This window comes from Clupea harengus, chromosome 24, assembly GCF_900700415.2.
Source record: "Clupea harengus chromosome 24, Ch_v2.0.2, whole genome shotgun sequence".
Classification (NCBI taxonomy): domain Eukaryota; kingdom Metazoa; phylum Chordata; class Actinopteri; order Clupeiformes; family Clupeidae; genus Clupea; species Clupea harengus.
This window is the reverse complement of record NC_045175.1, coordinates 6,709,341-6,728,014: the sequence shown is the minus strand read 5'-3', so window position 1 is coordinate 6,728,014 and position 18,674 is coordinate 6,709,341. Positions and strand designations below refer to the sequence as shown.

Genomic DNA, 18,674 nt, shown 5'->3' with positions numbered 1-18,674 from the left:
CCCAAAGCGCACACACACACAGAGGTGTCACACTTACCAATAGCTCACTTTTAAACTGGCATGTGCAATTCGAAAGAATAAATTCAGACGTGGTTTATATGAACTCACAAGCTTCCAGACTTTGACCATTTAGGGGTCATGCTTTTAGGTCATGCTAATCAGATGATGCAATTCACTACTGATGCAACTGATAAGAAATTAAAAGTTCTATAACCATAAAAGGTTCATCCTTTATTTTTTTTATTTTTTTTTAACCTCAAAAGCACTTGTGAGCTTCACCTGAAACGAACCCTCACTGAAACTTATCAGTGTTTTCATCCTATTTCAACACACATTAATGCAAAAACGTTTGGAAATCAGACACTTCCTGATGCTGACCGAATTCTTACATGACTGGTAAGGTTCAGTGCACTATGTCCAAGCAGTTTTAAGGCGTTTATGAGAACACACACAGACCAAAGTGTGGGGTGTGCCTAGGCGCTTTTTATTGGTTCTTGTTTACACTTTCACAAAAGCACTTCACAGGTTGAGCCCCCCCCCCTCCCTCCCCTCCCTCCCCTCTCCCTCCACAGCTGGGAAGTGAGTTCCCGCCCACAAAAGGTCACATGACTGATGACTGACAGCACTGAGAAAGCAGGGATGAGCAAAGAGAAAAAATCTGCAGCCTAAAATGACAGGACTATGAAATAAAAAAAGAAAGAAAACAAAACAAACAAAAGCGATGCCTTCAAGCTTTTGTAAACTTTTTTTTTCCTTTTTTGTTTTTTGTCATTTCCTCCTCAAATTCTAGTTAGCTGTAACAGGGTGAGAGGAGGCAATAAAAAGCTTCACTTCTTGCAATTCATCCACGCAAACAAAAAACAAAAACTTTAGAATGGTTCTTAATTAATGGTGTGAGAACAGGAGTGACTGACTGCTCAAGTGCACATGCTGAAACTAGAAGCATTGCTTTTGTATTGGGTGACTAGTAAAATGGCAAATACCAGGAAAAACACACTACATGTCGTTTACATCCCACCACCCCTAAAAATGACAAGCAAAAGAAAGAAAAGAAAAACCTTGACAGGTGACAGTAGTTGCTACAGTACCCTTGGATGTTTTAGTCCCTTTAAGAATGACAAAAAAATTAGATTGCCACCGCTTTTGTGAAACAGAAAACTATGCACTGGGATAGCATACATCAGGCAAAAACAAACCAAAAAAAATCCTAAAAGAAAACCAGAAAAATGAACAAAAAAAGAACACATTAAAACATTCATCTCAAATAAACATTTCCCTCGTGACAAAGTGTGGTTGTGAGACTTTCCTTATTGAGGTTACAAAAATGTGAATAATAAGGCTTATTTCTTTCTTTATTTATTTTAAGTTACGGGGGCGTACAACATTGAGCTGGTAATGACAGGAACTGTTGCCATCAAATTAAAGAGGGTTACTCAGCTGATGGCAGGACTGCAGGGAAAAAAAAAAAAAAACCTCTTCAAAACAAAGAAAGGACAAGTTTACATTACAATGTCGAAGGCCTTGTTCTCCTCCCTCTCCTCTCTTCAATCATACAACTTCCTTTAGGTTCCAATCTCTCATCCCTCCCTCAAAACACACACACACACACACACTTCCTTAAACATGAACATGGACATACGTGGACACAAACACACACACACACACACACACACACCAGCTCAAGCGCAGTCTTCTCATTCTGCTTTAGGTTTCAGCCCAGGGACTTTGGCCTGGATCCTGAGGAGGAGAGAGCACAGAAGAGGTACACCAAATCAGCCTGGATGCATTTGAGCCCACTGAAGAAAAAAAAAAAAAAACAAACAGCCAAACCACACCTTCGAAACGCCACCTATTCTGACATTTCTGTCCTAATGCGCAGGTCATGAAAGGACAGAAGCGCTCTAAAGACACAGAACGTTAAAAAAGCAGAACAAGGGCTTTGACGTAACACTGAAAAGGGAATAGCGACGATGCCGAATGAAGGTCCGGTTCTGGCTCGGCATCTGAGCTAATGCAAATGCAATGAATGGGTATATAACCCAGAAAGTTCTAGGGGGAAATTTGTTTTCTTTTTTTATAAAAAAAATAAGATTAGGTCTGAATATCACAAAAAAACTCCTCAAGATCACAACTGAGTGTCCGACAGTTGATATACCAAGACCTGGCTCTGACCGTAAACGAACCCTTCTGAGGTTGTGTGGTATGAATGCCTGTTTAATGGCATCTGACATCAGATCTGCTGGCCTGGGAGGGGAACTAACCCAGCCTGGGCTCTCCACTAACAAAGCGGAAACTAGCCAACTGAAGAAAAAAAACGTTTGCTTGGAGATGTCCATGTTCTCCATTTCTGTCTAGAAAGCTGTATTCACAGGTTACCTACAGAGAGGGGGAGGATACTTACTTCCCGACAATGTCCTTGACTTGACCGCTCACCATCCCATAGTAATGATCAATCTGAGTCTGTGGGTTGGATAAGGAAAATATTAAAAGTGGTCAGAGGAGGACTAGGGCTTTACAGGCAGGGCAAGCAAACAATACATTAAAAGGTCAATAAATGGTTTGGAGTAACATCGGGGGTCATCGCAGTTTTTGCAAACTGTGGGTTAGAAGACAGATCTACACACAGTTCACCAAGTCCCTAGATCTGTATTGGACAGATTTTTGTGAGGAAAGTGAGTGAGTCATGGTAGGGCTGACTGCGTGGCGTGGTGTGCGTGTGCGTGTGCGACCTACTTGGTGTTTCTCGTAAGTCAATGGCCAGCCGAACACTCCAACCAGCACTGAGGAATAGGAAGTGGAAGAGGTTACGGAAAAAAGATGACAGCAGGAGAAAGAGGTGACCACACACACAGACTACACGATTACAGTATGTTTTTTTTCAAAAGCTAAAATTATATATATATATATATATATATCACACACACACACACACACACACACACACACATTGTGGGCTGCATGCATGATGGGTAAAACTAATAGACTGGGCTGCATTAGTGTGGCGTCAACCACTATTAATCCATCTTCTTATTTTTATGTGCTTGCTTTCGCTCCATTACCACGCCTGGGCAACTGCCAGTGGAATGCGTTTGAGAGTAATTATGTGTGTGTGTGTGTGTGTGTGTGTGTGTGTGTGTGTGTGTGTGCGCTCGCATGCAAGACACTGCTCACGGTGGAAAGCATGTGCCCCATGTAAGTGTACACTTAGCTAACACAATTACCTAAGAATATAACCATTTTGTGAGAGCGTGAGCGTGTGTGTGTGTGTGTGTGTTTACCCATGATGAGCAGGGTGAGGCCGTTGAAAAAGGCACCAATGTAGGTGAGAATCCACAACAGGGCACCAAACTGCAACAGACACACACGCCGGCATTAATATTTGCATCTCAATTATGTTCTACATTCATTTCGACAGACCCATCTGTAGCTTAGAATCTCACAAACGACAAAAGTTCCTTGGATGACATTACAGTGCGGGCTCTGTAGGATTAAGATGTTAATGTAACATGCTACAGAACAACTTTAGACATTTTAAGCATCTTCAAGCAAACCAAATACTACAAGCTGGTGAGGAAGCATTATGTTATACAATCTGGATTTAAATAACTGATAAATCCATTCTAGAGAGAGAGCACGAGAGCAAGAGGGAGAGACAGAGAGAAAGAGAGTGCAAGAGAGAGAGCGTGAAATGTGGTTTATGGGGTAACTCTACAGTATCAAATGATTCAATAGCAGAACCTGTTTTCTTTCACATGGATGTTAATATGAGGCCAAGATGGGGACTGAAGGTGGAGACTTAACATGTGGACTGCATCATCATAGTCACGCTTTTAAATGCCCGGACACAGACAGACCTCTTCTCCTTGGTTGTGTGTGTGTGTGTGTGTGTGTGTTTAAAAAAAGACGAGAGTGTGTGTCTGGGAACAAAACACGGGCAAATGGGCCCATCAGTCACCGGTGGCCCCTCCGTCCAGCAGCCTGTGAACGATGCCATCCGTGGCTGAGGTCCCAGACCGTGCAAAAGGGCACAAGGTCCAGAGGAAACCTTACCCCTGCCCCCCACCCCACCCCCACCGTTCCCATCACCCACACCCCAGGCCACATACCCCTGACTCCCGCCAAAGACCTTAGCTCTCCATACACGGAGGGTTTTTTACTGCCCGAGGCTGGACGGCTGGCAGGCAAGCCAGTCAAGTTGGTCCCTGGAAGATTAGGACACAGGCCAACATGCTGACGGAGAGGGCTCCCGGAAGGTGCTGACTTAACACAGCCGAGAACACCACCACCCAACAGCTCAGGGGACGAAGCTTCACTAGTGTGTGTGTGTGTGTGTGTGTGTGTGTGTGTGTGTGTGTGTGTGAGAAACACACCGCTACTGACGCTGTCAAGGACACCCGATGGTCACTTGACGCCGAGAGCCTCAAACGGACAAGAGGCTGGTCGTAGAAAATTAACTAGCGTTAGCGTTTTCCCCAATCGACCAAAGCTGATGCGCTAACGAGGCTACGTCTGAAAACAGACATCAGGTTGATTTACGAACCAATTAGTCATTGCCATGACGGCCACAGGAGCGCTTGGTATGAGAATGCCAACCAACTGCCCAATGCGACTGTTATGCCATGTACTAACTGGCATCGTTTCCTCAGGATATGACTACATGACGACACGAGAGGAAGTCTTGGTCGAGTTGACATGTTACAGAAACAAAAAGAACACAATCATAAATGCCCCACTTATGATTCATCTCAACCAATACGGGTCTTTCAGCAACTTTTAAAACTACAACTAAATCTCTATTGCCCACAACACACATTGGGGACCAATAACATTGTTGGCAAAGAAATAATTGAAGTGTGTGTTTTTATCTAAAACAAAGTGTCTGCTCTCACTTCCATTAAAATACAAACATTAACCTGCGCCAACAAAAACCTTCTAACGCATCGTGTCATGTCTAGCCTACGCCAAACACCATCTTTGAGTCCCTCTAGTTCGGACACCAGCACAGCCAACTTGGAAAGAAACGCATGTTCCCCAGATTAGACCAGCAGAAATCTGAGGCGCAGTTAGTCCTCAGATGGACTCTACCTTAGAGCTCCCATTCCTGCTCCACTGTGTCCTCTATGAACAGTACAACAGTCCAGGACAATGGAGACAGAGGGACAGACACAATGACGCAAATACGGTGCTAACGCAGCCGTCTCTCACAGCATATTTGGCTAATTGTGGTTACAGCCGTGGATTTACATTTCACAGCTGTCACCAAAGACACATCACAGTAACAATTTACAGACGTTTAAATACAAGCGTCAGATAAGGGGCCCCCTTCTTTTCAGTTGTGAAGGCAGTTCTGTCAGACTCCTGGACTGTCCCACAGTTCCGTGCAACCAGCTGTTGGCATAGTGACCATAGTGGGAGCCTGGAAATGCCCACAAATGGCAACTGCTGAGGCAGCACGGACCATGAGACAAAATAAGAGTCCTGCACAGCCACTGTAGAGCCTAGCAGCAGCACTACACAGTGGAGCCATTGTCCCACCGTGCCACATTTAATAAAGTGAGGGAAGGTGTGAATGGGAGAGGTGGGGGGGGGGGGTATAGGCCTATTAAAAGAGGGAGAAAAAGGGAGACGCAGAGAAGGGAGCCAGCTTGGCTTAGTGTCAAAAATGTCTATTTTTACATTCAAAGGCAGCCAAATAAACATCAAACCTGCACACACAGTTTGGACTCAGGACTAGTGTTACATAACTAGAAAGGTATGTGTGTGTTGGGCGGGGGGCATTTGACCAGTCTCAGAGTTGCATTTCTCATCATTAAGACCATTTTCATTCGAGACGATCGATTAATGAAACTAGCTGGCAGCTCCAAAATGAACAACCATGGCTGTAGCAAGAAATGCACAGGTCCTGGACAACCACTGACACCCAAGTACGCCAACACTTCCCATGTGCCTGAGACCGGTACAGACTGTCCAGTTGCCCCCACCTATTCACAGATGCCCTGCCAACAACTTCCCCCCCTTCCAGTCCAGTCCCCCCCCCCCCCCCCCCCACAAAAGGACATGTGCGGACTCTTCTATTCCGTTGCCACATAGAGACAGGGGTCTGTCTCTTGGCAGCAGCATGAGGCTGTCAGACACCGGCCTAAAACCCCTAAATGATCTCCCCCCCCCACCACCACCAGTCTCACAATAGGCCCCTTGTGGAGCTGGAGCCACACACACACACAGCTGCTTCAACACGCATGAGCTTCTTTCTCTTTTACTCTAGCTGTCTGTTCCATTTTCTTTTCATTCCTTTTTGTACACTACGTCTCCCTCTGGGATCTCTCTCTTCCCCCCCCCCCCCCCCCCCCTCCTCAGGAGCTGGTGAAGTTTAGCACCCAAAATGTGAGTGTGCAAACACACACACACACACACCGAGAACAGACTTAACACGCGCATACAAAACACCAGCCAGGTCTAGAAACCAGACTGCACACACATACACATTTCAAGTAGATGGACAGCTGATATTTCTGAGGGAGGGGGAAGCTGAAGCACAAGTCAGCTCTCAGGCCAATGTGTTTTAATAGGGCAAAAGCGTTCCTATTGGTCAGAGCCTTCAGTGCGCTGCAAAGAAGGGTCTGTTTGGGTGTGCTCACCCAGTTGTGACCACTGAAATCTCCATCCTCCAGAGCTAAAGCTGACTGTTTTGAGGTCCTTTTTAAAGCTGTGACCAATAGCAGTTCACAGAAAAGTACAAGGCTAGGAACAAGACTTTTTGTAAATAAGAATTTTAAAGACTTCATAAATAATGTATATATTTGTTTTAAGATTGTAATTAGTCATTCTATTTTCTACTTAGGTCATCTCTTGAATGTATTTGCTTTTCAATTAATTCATGTTATTGGAAAGTACAAGTCAGTTACATATTGTCCACTACACTGGACAACATGGACACTACACTGGACGACATGAACACTATGTCCACTATACAGGACAACATGGACCCTCGCCTGTTCTTTTGGCAATACAGGGTTAGCTTATTAATGGGAGGCTAGTTGCTCCTGCTTACCTTGATAGAGTCCACCAGGTCCTCCACCAGGAAGAGGCGGCGCAGCTCCTTGATGCCGGTGTTGACGTGACGCAGACCCACCTCGCTGTACTTGTGCACCAGGTCGGCGGGCACGCCCACATCCTGCTCCAGGTACAGCCTGTAGAGGGGAGGAAACACCAATCACTGCATCAATCACAGCCGCCACCACCATCATGTTCATCACTTTGACAACCACGCTCCCTACCATCACCCTGGCACAGTGGGGACAACCGGTCCAGCAAGGCCTTGGCAAAGCCACCATGATGGCGCCCCAATCTGGCAATAGCAGGGCTGCCCGCTTTCAGGGACGTGCTCTGAGTAGTCACTACTAGCGGGCTTCATTTCACTAGCTTCAGTCTTGCCTGGGGCAACTGATTTGTATGGACCTAGGGATTAGGGCTGAACGATTAATTGCATTTGCGATTTAATCGCGATATGATAGAACGCGATTTTCTAACCGCAACGTTCGCGATTAAAAAACGTGGTCTAAAAAAAAAAAAAAAAATAATAATTTTAAGATGGTACATTTTGCACACAGTGTTTAAAAAGTGCATGCCTAGTGTTTATACTTAAAATGACTTTTTTAGAATTACTTAAATGCACACCGATTTGTTGTTCTTGTTTCTGTAATGAGCAGTTAAATAAAAATGTAAAATGTGGGAAAGAATATTTTACACTAAATGTATCTAATATTGTGTTGGTCATATTTAAATCATTCATTACGTTTTGTTGGGGAAAAAAAGAGGATACAAAAAAAAAAATCGCATATTAAATCGCAATCGCAATATTTTGGTAAAAAATCGCAATTAGATTATTTTCCCAAATCGTTCAGCCCTACTAGGGATATAAGGATTTTTTCCACAAAGGGATCCGGTAGACTGTAGAGTAGACTGTAGCCTTTAAAGGCAACTGAGGACAATAAGATAATTCTTCCAATATGCCTAATTATCGTTTAATATGACTGAATTTGCCAACCACTTCATGGTCACTCAGACAGCAAACTTAAAAACTAGCAAAGCATTAGTTTATACCCTCGGGTTAGGCATCTCAGAAACGGAACTCCAAAGGGCTCCTACAGCATTCTAAACAGCATTAAGGAGGCATTCCCCGTATTAACAGGATCCGTTAGTGAGGGCGTTTTTCTGGCGTGTTTGAGTGGAAATTAAAGAGTCTGAGGTAAGAACTTTGGCGGTAATCGTCTCTCTACAAGCTCAAACTAAGCCCCGCAGAATCGGCCTGGGCACATAAACTCAGTGGAATGATCAAAGAGAGGATTAGAGCAGTTTCATTAGCTGAACGAGCCAGTGTGTGTGTCTGTGTGTGTGTGTGTGTGAGACTAAGGGTGCTCAAGGGTCCATATTTGGGTGCGTATGCACTTCTACTTCAACTGATGAGAGAGTGTGTGTGTGTGTGTATATAAAAACTGGAGTAAAAAGATCTATGGAAGCATGCAAGTTTAACTGTGTTTGGATAGATGGTGTACACTCTTAAGACTTCAGGTGAAAGTCAAACTCGAAATTCTGTTTCTGAAGATCGGGGGTATATGCAGGTATAACTGAACAGTGAGGGACAACCAGAAATACACGCGTCATGTACATTTGCCAAGTAAGAATAATATTTGTGAGTCGACATCATTGTGTAGTTTGTGTCGACATAAGTGTGTAGTTTGTGTCGACATCAGTGTGTAGTTTGTGTAGACATCAGTGTGTAGTTCGTGTCGACATCAGTGTGTAGTTTGTGAGTCGACATCAGTGTGTAGTTTGCGAGTCGACATCAGTGTGTAGTTTGTGAGTAGACATCAGTGTGTAGTTTGTGTAGACATCAGTGTGTAGTTTGTGTCGACATCAGTGTGTAGTTTGTGTAGACATCAGTGTGTAGTTTGTGTAGACATCAGTGTGTAGTTTGTGTAGACATCAGTGTGTAGTTTGTGTAGACAGCAGTGTGTAGTTTGTGTAGACATCAGTGTGTAGTTTGTGTAGACATCAGTGTGTAGTCTGTATAGACATCAGTAAACATGTATATCTAAATTTCCATTGTGAACATACCGCAAAGGAAAGATCCTGTATGCTCCAAATGACTCAACAAAAGGTGCACAAACAAACAAACAAACAAACAACTCACTTGAAGGGATGTCCCTCCTCAGACTTCTGCACAGCCTGCAGGATGCCCTTGTAGATGCGGAAGGAGATGGTGACGGAGAGCAGGGCCAGGGCTATGTAGGCGCACACGCTGACGATGCTGCACACCGACAACGACAGCAGCAGGAACAGACTCGCCCCAAACACCACCCCCGACCTCTGGGTGTCACGCCAGTACACGAGGTCCACCACTGCGAGAGAGCGAGAGATTGCACAGACATGGACGGAAAGGGGAAGAGGAAAACACAGAGAGAGAGGGTCAGGTTTATTAGATCAATGGTATTTAAATATATATATATATATATATATAGTGATGACACCTTCAGCACTATACAGTGTGATATCTTGCAAGGGTTTGTTGTGATTGTTGCAGCCAAAAGTGCGATTTTATTTAGGCCCAACCTAAATCACCTCAACTTTTGGTTTTCCGGAAATATTGTAGTAATAAGAGAAAATTGCAACCAGCAACTGCAAAAATACACACAACACACATTGCCAAATCCTGGAGGGACTGACTAAAGAGGTCACATTTGATTAAGGTAAGACAAGACAACGTACATAAACAATTACATGATTCTCACCACCTGCTTCTTCCCCGAATCTACATCTCCACAAGGCCACACAGCCTTGGACAGAGCTATATTTTTACACCTCGACTTTTTTCAGAACTGAATGCTTACACCTTTGCCAAGTCTACCACCACGTAAACAAGAAACCACAGCATATGGACACTTGACTACATTTCCTCAAAACGTGAATTTATAACCACATGTCTAATTAACTTAATGGAAACCGGATGTGGTTGCCTAGCACCACTGAAAACTCGCTTCCACACTAGCAGGGAAGCAAATTAATTAATTCAATTCACTGTTTTAGGATAACACTGAATTAAAAAAAAAATCCACTAACAGCTTAAACAAAACATGCTTGCTTACAAGATATGCAACTTCATCGAAGCCATTGCTCAGCCTGACACATCTGATGTCCATTTTTTACCGTTAAAACGTGCTAAAACAAAAAGTACAGCGGTGAAAACACTTAAGTATCCGAAGTCGGGCTCCAAGTTAAAGATGTCATGACTTCTCTTAAGCTGTGGGGCATCATATTTTAAACTGATCCAGCGGTATCTCAGCGAGATCTATGATCGCTGTAAATAGCCTGTGCCCTGGCTGCAAAGGCCCATGGAATGCAATTTCAGCCGACAACAGCGTAGCCCCACTATTAATACATATTGGAACACTGCAGAGAAAGAACCATACAAAAGGACTAACGTTACGTTAGCTGGTCACCAACATGCTGTCGGTATTTAAACATTACGTATGGTATCTGCATGTTGACTGAGCCTTCAGACGCTGGGGGCACAAGGAGAATAAAGGTCACAGAACGTCTGTACGGGCAAACTATTAATCGCCAAGAAATGAAAGGCGTCACATATAACGTTACTAAATTATTGTCGAGTTAGCTACAGAGACTCCGAATGGATCAAAACGACAAACCATGGTTTACAATCAAAATGTACTGAGCGACACATTTGCATGTTTCAAAGGCGTGGTGTTGTAATCAACTGTTTAAATCCTCCTTCGTGTTTACGGTTGAAGTCTATCATGGGTGCTGAAATGTGGCTTACTTTGCCTATCGTAGTGCTGACACAGACTGCCAACATAGTGTAGATAAGGGGGAAAGTAGCTGCCTAAGCAAGTTAGCTTTCGCTAGCACCCAACGGCAGCAGCTAACCACCTATTCAAGCTAATTTACAAACGGACTGGATGACATTCGCAGTCCGCGAACTAGCTAACGTTTATCGCATTAATTGAACATCGTTGCCTAAGTGATTTAATAGAGTGTACATGATCTGACAGTTAATATTGACAAAAATGTCCCAAACCGCGTTTTACGTGGCTATGGTACTCGTAACCAATTTATTAATTTGCCCCGAAGAGACCAATTCCTAGAAATCCAAAATAAATGTAACTTAAGTAAAACGAATCGGGCCAGATCACGTACAGCTACATCATTTAACTAATTACAAAATTATAATGAGAGATTTACTACAAATTATTTTGACACTATGACAGTGATGTTATTTATCGTTGTGTTAAGGCACCCAACGTTTACTGTTGGCTCTAATGAGCGAAACGCATCTGTTTAACAGGCGTCCTAGATTAGCTTAATGTTTTTTGCCATCATGTTGCATAAAAACAACCGGCTGCTGAACTAAATGCTGCCCAATTAGATTTGCAAAATATTCTGACATAGCGAGTTACTTCTGAATAGGCAGTTAAAACAGACATCACAGCAACATCCAGGTAGTGATGAATGTTCCCCGCACACGCCAATCGCCAGAACAAATGCTGTCAGAACAAATGTCGCCCAGCTAGGTCAAAGCCCATAACGTCAGAACGATGTTAAAAACATTTGCGTGCCAATTTAACTAAATATAAATACATTATCTCCGTTTTGCAAAACAGCCAAAGGATACAATAAAATAATCTAGGATTTGGCAAGAAGACAAAAGAATGTACGCTAACCTTGTTTGGAATCCATCTTGCTCCTGCTAGTGTGCACCGTGCACCATTCACCAGAGAACTACTTCACTGACAAATTCTACTTCCGCTTATTTATCATGTCCCGCTACCTGACTTCAAAATAAAAGCCCGACATAATCGTATTCAACCATTTGACACAAGTCGACCATTCCTTATACACAAGGCCCATGATGTTCAACAATTAATGTGGAACTCACAATGCGACAGAATTTTTGGACTGCCCTTGCATCCAGACTACTGCAGCAGTAGTAGTGAGTAATCAAAATAGCCTGGTAGATCTATACTACACTATACACCAGGGCAACCTACATAACACAAAATGCAAAAAGCTATGCACTTCCTTCAGGTGGTTAGGGCCAGTGGAATATATTTTCCAGTCGGTGTTATAATGCAAAACAAAACCTACAATTAAATCTACAATCTTAACTTTCTACAACAAGCATGGAAGGAGTGGGGCAGGTGGCAAGTACTGGGGCAGGTGGCAAGTACTGCCACAGGAGGCGCACTGCCAGCATTCTTTTGCACTCACACCCCCCAGAAATGAAGACACCGCCGACAAACTGCACCGTCAACACAGCCCAGAACTTTCCGCCTGCCGTGGCCTTAGTTCACCCTTCAATGGCTGTGGAGGACTCTCCGGTTCCAGGTCACTCAAATAGTCAAACAGCCATCATGCATTTCATCCTCATACAACCAAATAAAAAAATAAAAAACAATTAAGCTAACGAGAGGGGCAAGCAAAGGCAAAAATGAGTTTGAATTACCAATTTCTTTCCAGGGTTTTGAATCCATCGCTTAAAAAAAAAAGAAATACGTTAAGTAAGAAAGAGTAAAATCCAAAAGAAGCTCTGCTTGAGGAGGTGCAGGTTGCTCTGCTTGAGGAAGTGCAGGTTGCCTTAGTTTCTCTCAAATGTAGTTGTGCGTTCCAAAGAAACACCCTGGCAATTACCAAGCCGCAGGAGAGCGAGCAGCAGCTGAAGAGCAGGTGGCGAAGGCCTCTCGCACGCCCAGGGGACAGGAGGTGGTGGTGGTGGCGGTGTAGGTGCTGCGGCGACCGTGTGCGTGTGTGTGTGTCCACGGATACCGGTGGGGCAAAAGGGGAAAAGAGTGGGGGAGGTTCTTCACCTCTCACACCCTCCAAGCACAGCTGCCAGTCAGCTGACAAGATGACATCGAACAACCCCCCCCCACCACCACCACATCCCATCCCGACCGCCTTATTATATCCATTACCGCCCCACCTGCATACTCACACCATATGCTATCTGCATACACATGCATTTGTGAATGACAACAGTTTAGTGGGGAGTTGTTAGGACAGACTAATGTATCAAATCTCTTATTTCCCTCACGTTTTCCCCACAAATGCTAGATTCACAGTTGAGGTAGTATGAGTGAATCTGTCCTTTTCTTTCCTGGGGGGTCAGACAAAGTTCACAAGCACAGGGGTGCTGCTGGTCTGTCCCAAGTGCACTGGGCTGCACCTGTCCTGTGTGTGCCAGGACTCCCCACACACACACACACACACACACACACACACACACACACACACACACACACACACACACACACACACACACACACACACACACACACACACACACACACACACACACACACACGTCCTCCCTGACTGATCACAACAAACAGTTATTTCATTAGGGCCTACGGGCATTCACACAGCACAGAGCCAAGCTCCAAAGCCCTGAGTTATGAAAACACGTGAACATCCAATAATAAATGATCTTACTAGCGCAGCCACACCCATTATGGCAAAGACTTATGATTGGGCCCGTAGTGTTGCTATGGGCAAACCTACAACCCAGGTGGCCCCATAGCAACACTAATTACTCCCATAGTCCTCTGCCAAGGAGTCTTCATGGATTTGGCCAAGACCTCATGAGGTCAAACTGTAACAAGCGAACAGATTTCACAACAGGGAATTAAAAAGGACAAGAGAAATGTAAATTTACTGCCAGGCTCTGACGTCGCATTGCCCCATTTTCTTTTAAACGAAGCAACTGCTTGTGCTAGTGGTGCTGCTGTGAGTGAACCACGTGTGTTTTCAAGTGGCAGTGACGAAAGGTGAGAATTATTGCAACCTAACGCAACCTGCACCTCCTCAAGCAGAGCTACTCTTTCTTACTTAACGTATTTTTTTTTATTTTATTTTTTTAAGTGATGGATTCAAAACCCTGGAAAGAACTTGGTAATTCCAACTAATTTGTGCCTTTGCTTGCCCTCTCAGTCGCTGAATTTTTTATATTTGGTTGTATGAGGATGAAATGCATGATGGCTGTTTGACTATTTGAGTGACCTGGCACCGGAGTGGCCCCAAACATATCACATTCAAGAGGCTGAGAAAAAATCCTGCGTTTTCTTTCCCATTTCTAAAACCATCCATATTGCCACATTATGTTTTTAAAAACTTAGCTTTAGAGGCCAGAGCATTAACATGCACTTCCCATCTTCACATCGACAATTAAAGCAATACTATGCCACTTTAAGGTTTTTATTTTAATTTCTTTATGAGCAACTACTTATTCATCTTCAATCATTATGATGCAATAATGCAAGGATCAACACACCCCTCATTCCCACTAGCCAGCCAGCCTATGCACCATGTAGTTCTGTGGTTTGGGTTGGAACACCCCACGAAAATCTAAGAAAAGCTTTGCAGCACGACTGCCAAAAAGACCACTAAAAGCTTTTATCAGTGCCTACTACGCTGCTGTTGGTGTTTGCAAGGTTTGCATGCATTTAGGTAGGTAGCTTGCTAGTTTTACACCAAAACTCCATAATGCTTCTTTAACTATATCAAAATACACCTGAAGGCAGTACCCAGCGTCAGTTTGGGCAAGTTGTACACCCATCTCCTCGTCATGGTGTGCTTGTACATTTTGTACAGTATGGACTCTGACGCACTGTTTTATAGTCTGACGTAATGTTGATATAGTACACTTGCATACTATGAAAAACCTTTCAGATTATAAAAATAAACGTAATAGTTGCAGGAAACACGAAATAGACAGTGCCACAACGTACACTACGAAGTGATGAAACTGGTGTTTGCGTAGTGTTAGTTTTAAAAAGGTCCATGTGTGCTTCCCTACCAAAACTATGCTGTACATCGATCGGTACGTCCACAAGATGGCAGGCTTGTGTTGCTAATACATCTATTTGAACTGAAAACTGGACGTATATCCACATCGGTACAGTTTATGTGGCAAAAAAATGATGGCTTGCCGTTTATTTAAGTATTTAAAATGTGTTCTTCTGTAAACAGATTTTTGTATTCTAGAGAACATATATTCTTATGAAAACAACGTCTTGCTTCAACGAAGGCTTAACTTATTGATGACAAAGAGTAAAACAGCCTTCATAACCGTAGCTACAGCGTTTCTTTTCCCTATATCTCAACAAGAACTCACATTAGCGGACGTTACCATAATATCTAGTTAGCTGCTTCAATCATTCTGTGAAACATCAATAAGTGATCATGCTAACGAGGTATCAAAGCCCTTCACGTCACTCTTAAGCCTTCTGACTGGAAATTGATCATGAGCGTTAAAATGGATATTACGTCACTTAATCATTGAACACCTGCTAAAAAGTTGATGGGTAATATCAGCTATGAGTCAGAAGCAGTGAATCACAGTGCGCAGTTAACGTAGCAGTGTTAGCCAAGTTACGCCTCGTGTTGTAACGTGTTAGCTATTGTACAAAAAAGTTTCCCTCAGAACTACGCATAAATAACCAGTAAACTAAATGAGCCATGCATCAGTCACACACTAGTTACTGCTAACGTTAGTCTTGCAACTAGATACTTACAGGGGCCTGATTTCGCTCTAGACTTCGGAGTCACGGTGGCAGTCCTTTCTTCTTTTTGAGGGGCATCTTCCACTTTTGAAGATTTACCGCTGACATCACCAAAACCACTAACCAGGTCGTCCACAGCTGCTTCGGGCTCTGGTTCTGGAACAGAAGACTCTGGCTCTGGTTCTGGTTCTTGAATTGGGTCCGAAAACGACTCTACACTCGGCTCGTCGAACCGCGGTAACGTGGACCTGTGCCTCTCAATAGCATCTTGTGCCCCGCCAGCCAGATCCAAAATCTCCTCGTCTAACTGCTTTGGCACAGCCTCTCTTGTGTCTATAAGGAAATCTGCTGCGTCGTCGAGAAGTTTAGAAGTCGTCTCCTCGGTTCCGTACTCGGGGCCTGACTCACGAAGCTCATCCACTGACGGCGTTGTGGAGCTTATTCCTGTAAAGTCCTCCATCCTCGCTGTTTCCTAGGGAGTAAGGGATATATTTGGTCAAAAGTGTACAAGAGCAAACACCACCAAGGCTAAAAGTATTTTAGAAAATAAATCCTGTGAAGGCCGAACATTCAGCTTACGTTAAAAAGACGAAAGGATGACTCTGTTACAGGCGTGCACAGAGAAAGTAGGAACTGGAAGTTGTCAGCCTAGACAGCGCTAGACAGACTAGAAAAAAAAGTTAATTGTTCTTGTTGTGATTGGCTGTTGAACGAGCAGGGCGTCACCGGCCACGCCCCCTGCGTTTTAAATCTGTCACTGACATCCATTAATTTGCGAAATAGGTGAGAAATATCGTTTGAACGCCTGTTAAGCCCTTCATTGCTATTGGTGGATTTAGTGGCGTTAAAAGTCTACTTTTCCTTGTAGCCTATATGCTTGTAGCCTTGTATGTAATCAACGGACAAATTGATTGTTGGCTACCTTTTTATGACATGTTTAATTGTGCCGTAATAGACACGTCATGGCGTGCTCAATATGTATCGTGGGCCATTATGGCGTATTGACGCACTACATTATCTTTGAAGATAAATCCTGTACATGCAACTTCTTTTAACGTACAAAGAAGTTGTATGTCAATGTCCAAATAAACGGTTTTCTCAGAAACGTAATGCCTGCCATTTCATGATGGGGAAAAAAACATATACAACTGCATTTCACTCTCAGGTTAACCAGTTCAGGCCAATCTTGAGTGGGCATATAGAAGACTCAAGTGTAAATAAGACTTTGACCGTGCCCAGATACAGCATATGTGTGAAATGTGAGCGTGCAAGCACAGTTGTTCTTGGACACAGTGGTCTCATGGAACAGCCCATGATAGATAGCCCAGATAAAGAAAACCACTGCGGACAGTTCTTGTGACTCTTAAGTGAAAGAGTTCTTAGTAAGCACAAGAGATAGCTATATCTGTGCCGCCCTTAGTCATGGATTAAGGTATCTAGCAGCACAGCACTGCTGTACATTGTTGACATACCGTTTTATAAACTATTCCACATTTTGCCTTCAGGTAAGCAACTGTAGAAGAAGCGTCATAGTGCTCATATCCCTCAGGTAAACTGAGCTAAATAAGCACATAAACAGTTCACTGTAAAAACCCTTTGAATTCATGAATAACCATGGCCCAGATGTTATTTCTTGATTGACCTACAATGGGCTTAATCTTTCATTCAGACGCACATGATCTGTGCTTGATGTTGAAGCTCTCTGTGTGTCATGGTACTCGGCGTCTCATGGCTTTGCCTGTTCTTGTACTTCAGTACCCCTCCCTCAGGGTGGAGTTGATTGGCTGGTGTTGGTTTTGTGTTGTATATTATTAACCCAAGGTACTGGGAGCTGGGAGGGTAAAAGGACTAATTTTGTCACTGTGCGTTTGCTTTGACCACCCTTCCCAAAACTGGTATTACCACTGCTGTATTAGAACACTGGACGTCTATATCATTATTAGTATACAAAACATTTTAGATTTGAGGAAAGAATTCAGATCACAAAGGGGCTTTACAGGATTGTATCTGTCAAGGTCATTTAGTATGTCTCATAGTTCATGCAACCTTGTCTAATCTTGTTCTTGTCAGGAATGTGATGTCGGCTACTCCTTCATATGTCATAATCTGTGGATTTATGTGTTGGTCTGGAATTCCGTATGGCACGGATCAGAATGAGCAATGAGTAATGTTTCAGTGTAAAAACAATGTGGGAATAACAATGGGATAAACAGTATTACTTGATTGACTTGATTATCTTTGGATTGGAATGGGTCATGGGTCAATAGAGTATGAGAGTTGTGGAACTTGCCAAACCACTCTAAACTATTTAGTCACATGCAGATCGAAATGCGGACAATGCAAACTTTGGGAAAAGATGACGACCTTCATGGTTTTTTATGACCTCCTTGAATCGCACTGACTAGCAAGAGGATCATTAAGGCAAAACTAGAACCAAAAGGCCAATGATCATGAGCTCTGAATGTGTACTGTCTGCACTAATGAAAGAGCGTCAATGACATTCATCAAATCTGTTTATATTACTTGCACCGCACTGACAACTGGTGGTCGAGATTCCTCCCAACCGCAAACAAAAACAGCATTCTATAGGAGGAGAAGAATGAGGTATTTTTTCTTCCTGAATTGGATGTATATATTACATACGTCTGTGGGCCACACAGAACACTGTGTACAGTTGTGTTTGTGTTCTTACCAGCATAAGTAGGCAGTACAAAACACACAAAGAATAGATTAAGAAGAATAGCGCACTACAAAAACAAAATATTTTCTTGGCCCCACAGCCTTTTCGGAAATATATTTACGCAGACCAGTTGTGTCGTGTGTCTCCACAGACCTCCCCAGCCATCTTGGTCTGTCATTATTTAGCTTCACTGATGTTAATCTGTGTCCAGTCATAATGCTTCGCCTGTTGGCTTGAGCGCACCCAAGGACAGGCTGGGCTCTGGACAGGGTCGCACCACACAGAGACAGGCCTATGCACACACACACACACACACACCCCCCCTCCAGGGCGACACTGGAGCCTTCTTTGTGTGCCGAGGCATCAGACAGACAACGCCTCGGACCGGTTCTGCAAGGTCTTTGTGCTGGCTGGCAGCC

At 43.6% G+C, this 18,674-nt stretch overlaps 1 protein-coding gene across 5 annotated transcripts; it reads right to left on the bottom strand.

Annotated features, from left to right (window-relative positions):
- Positions 1 to 463: 463 nt before the first annotated feature.
- rtn4a (reticulon 4a) lies at positions 464 to 16,312 on the bottom strand. Of its 5 annotated transcripts, none has more exons than XM_012823644.3 (8): positions 16,155 to 16,312; positions 15,588 to 16,047; positions 9,194 to 9,401; positions 7,052 to 7,190; positions 3,279 to 3,348; positions 2,734 to 2,780; positions 2,402 to 2,460; positions 464 to 1,737 (listed from the first exon to the last, which is right to left on the bottom strand). In XM_012823644.3, exons 2-8 carry the CDS (start codon positions 16,033 to 16,035, stop codon positions 1,695 to 1,697), a joined length of 1,014 nt encoding a protein of 337 aa, XP_012679098.1. In that variant the 5' UTR covers positions 16,036 to 16,047; positions 16,155 to 16,312; the 3' UTR covers positions 464 to 1,694. The 5 variants fall into 5 exon arrangements, with proteins under 5 accessions (XP_012679098.1, XP_012679102.1, XP_042559481.1 ...); XM_012823648.3 differs by lacking the exons at positions 15,588 to 16,047; positions 16,155 to 16,312 and adding exons at positions 12,521 to 12,550; positions 12,706 to 12,835; XM_042703547.1 differs by lacking the exon at positions 16,155 to 16,312 and having other exon boundaries at positions 15,588 to 16,145.
- Positions 16,313 to 18,674: the final 2,362 nt, after the last annotated feature.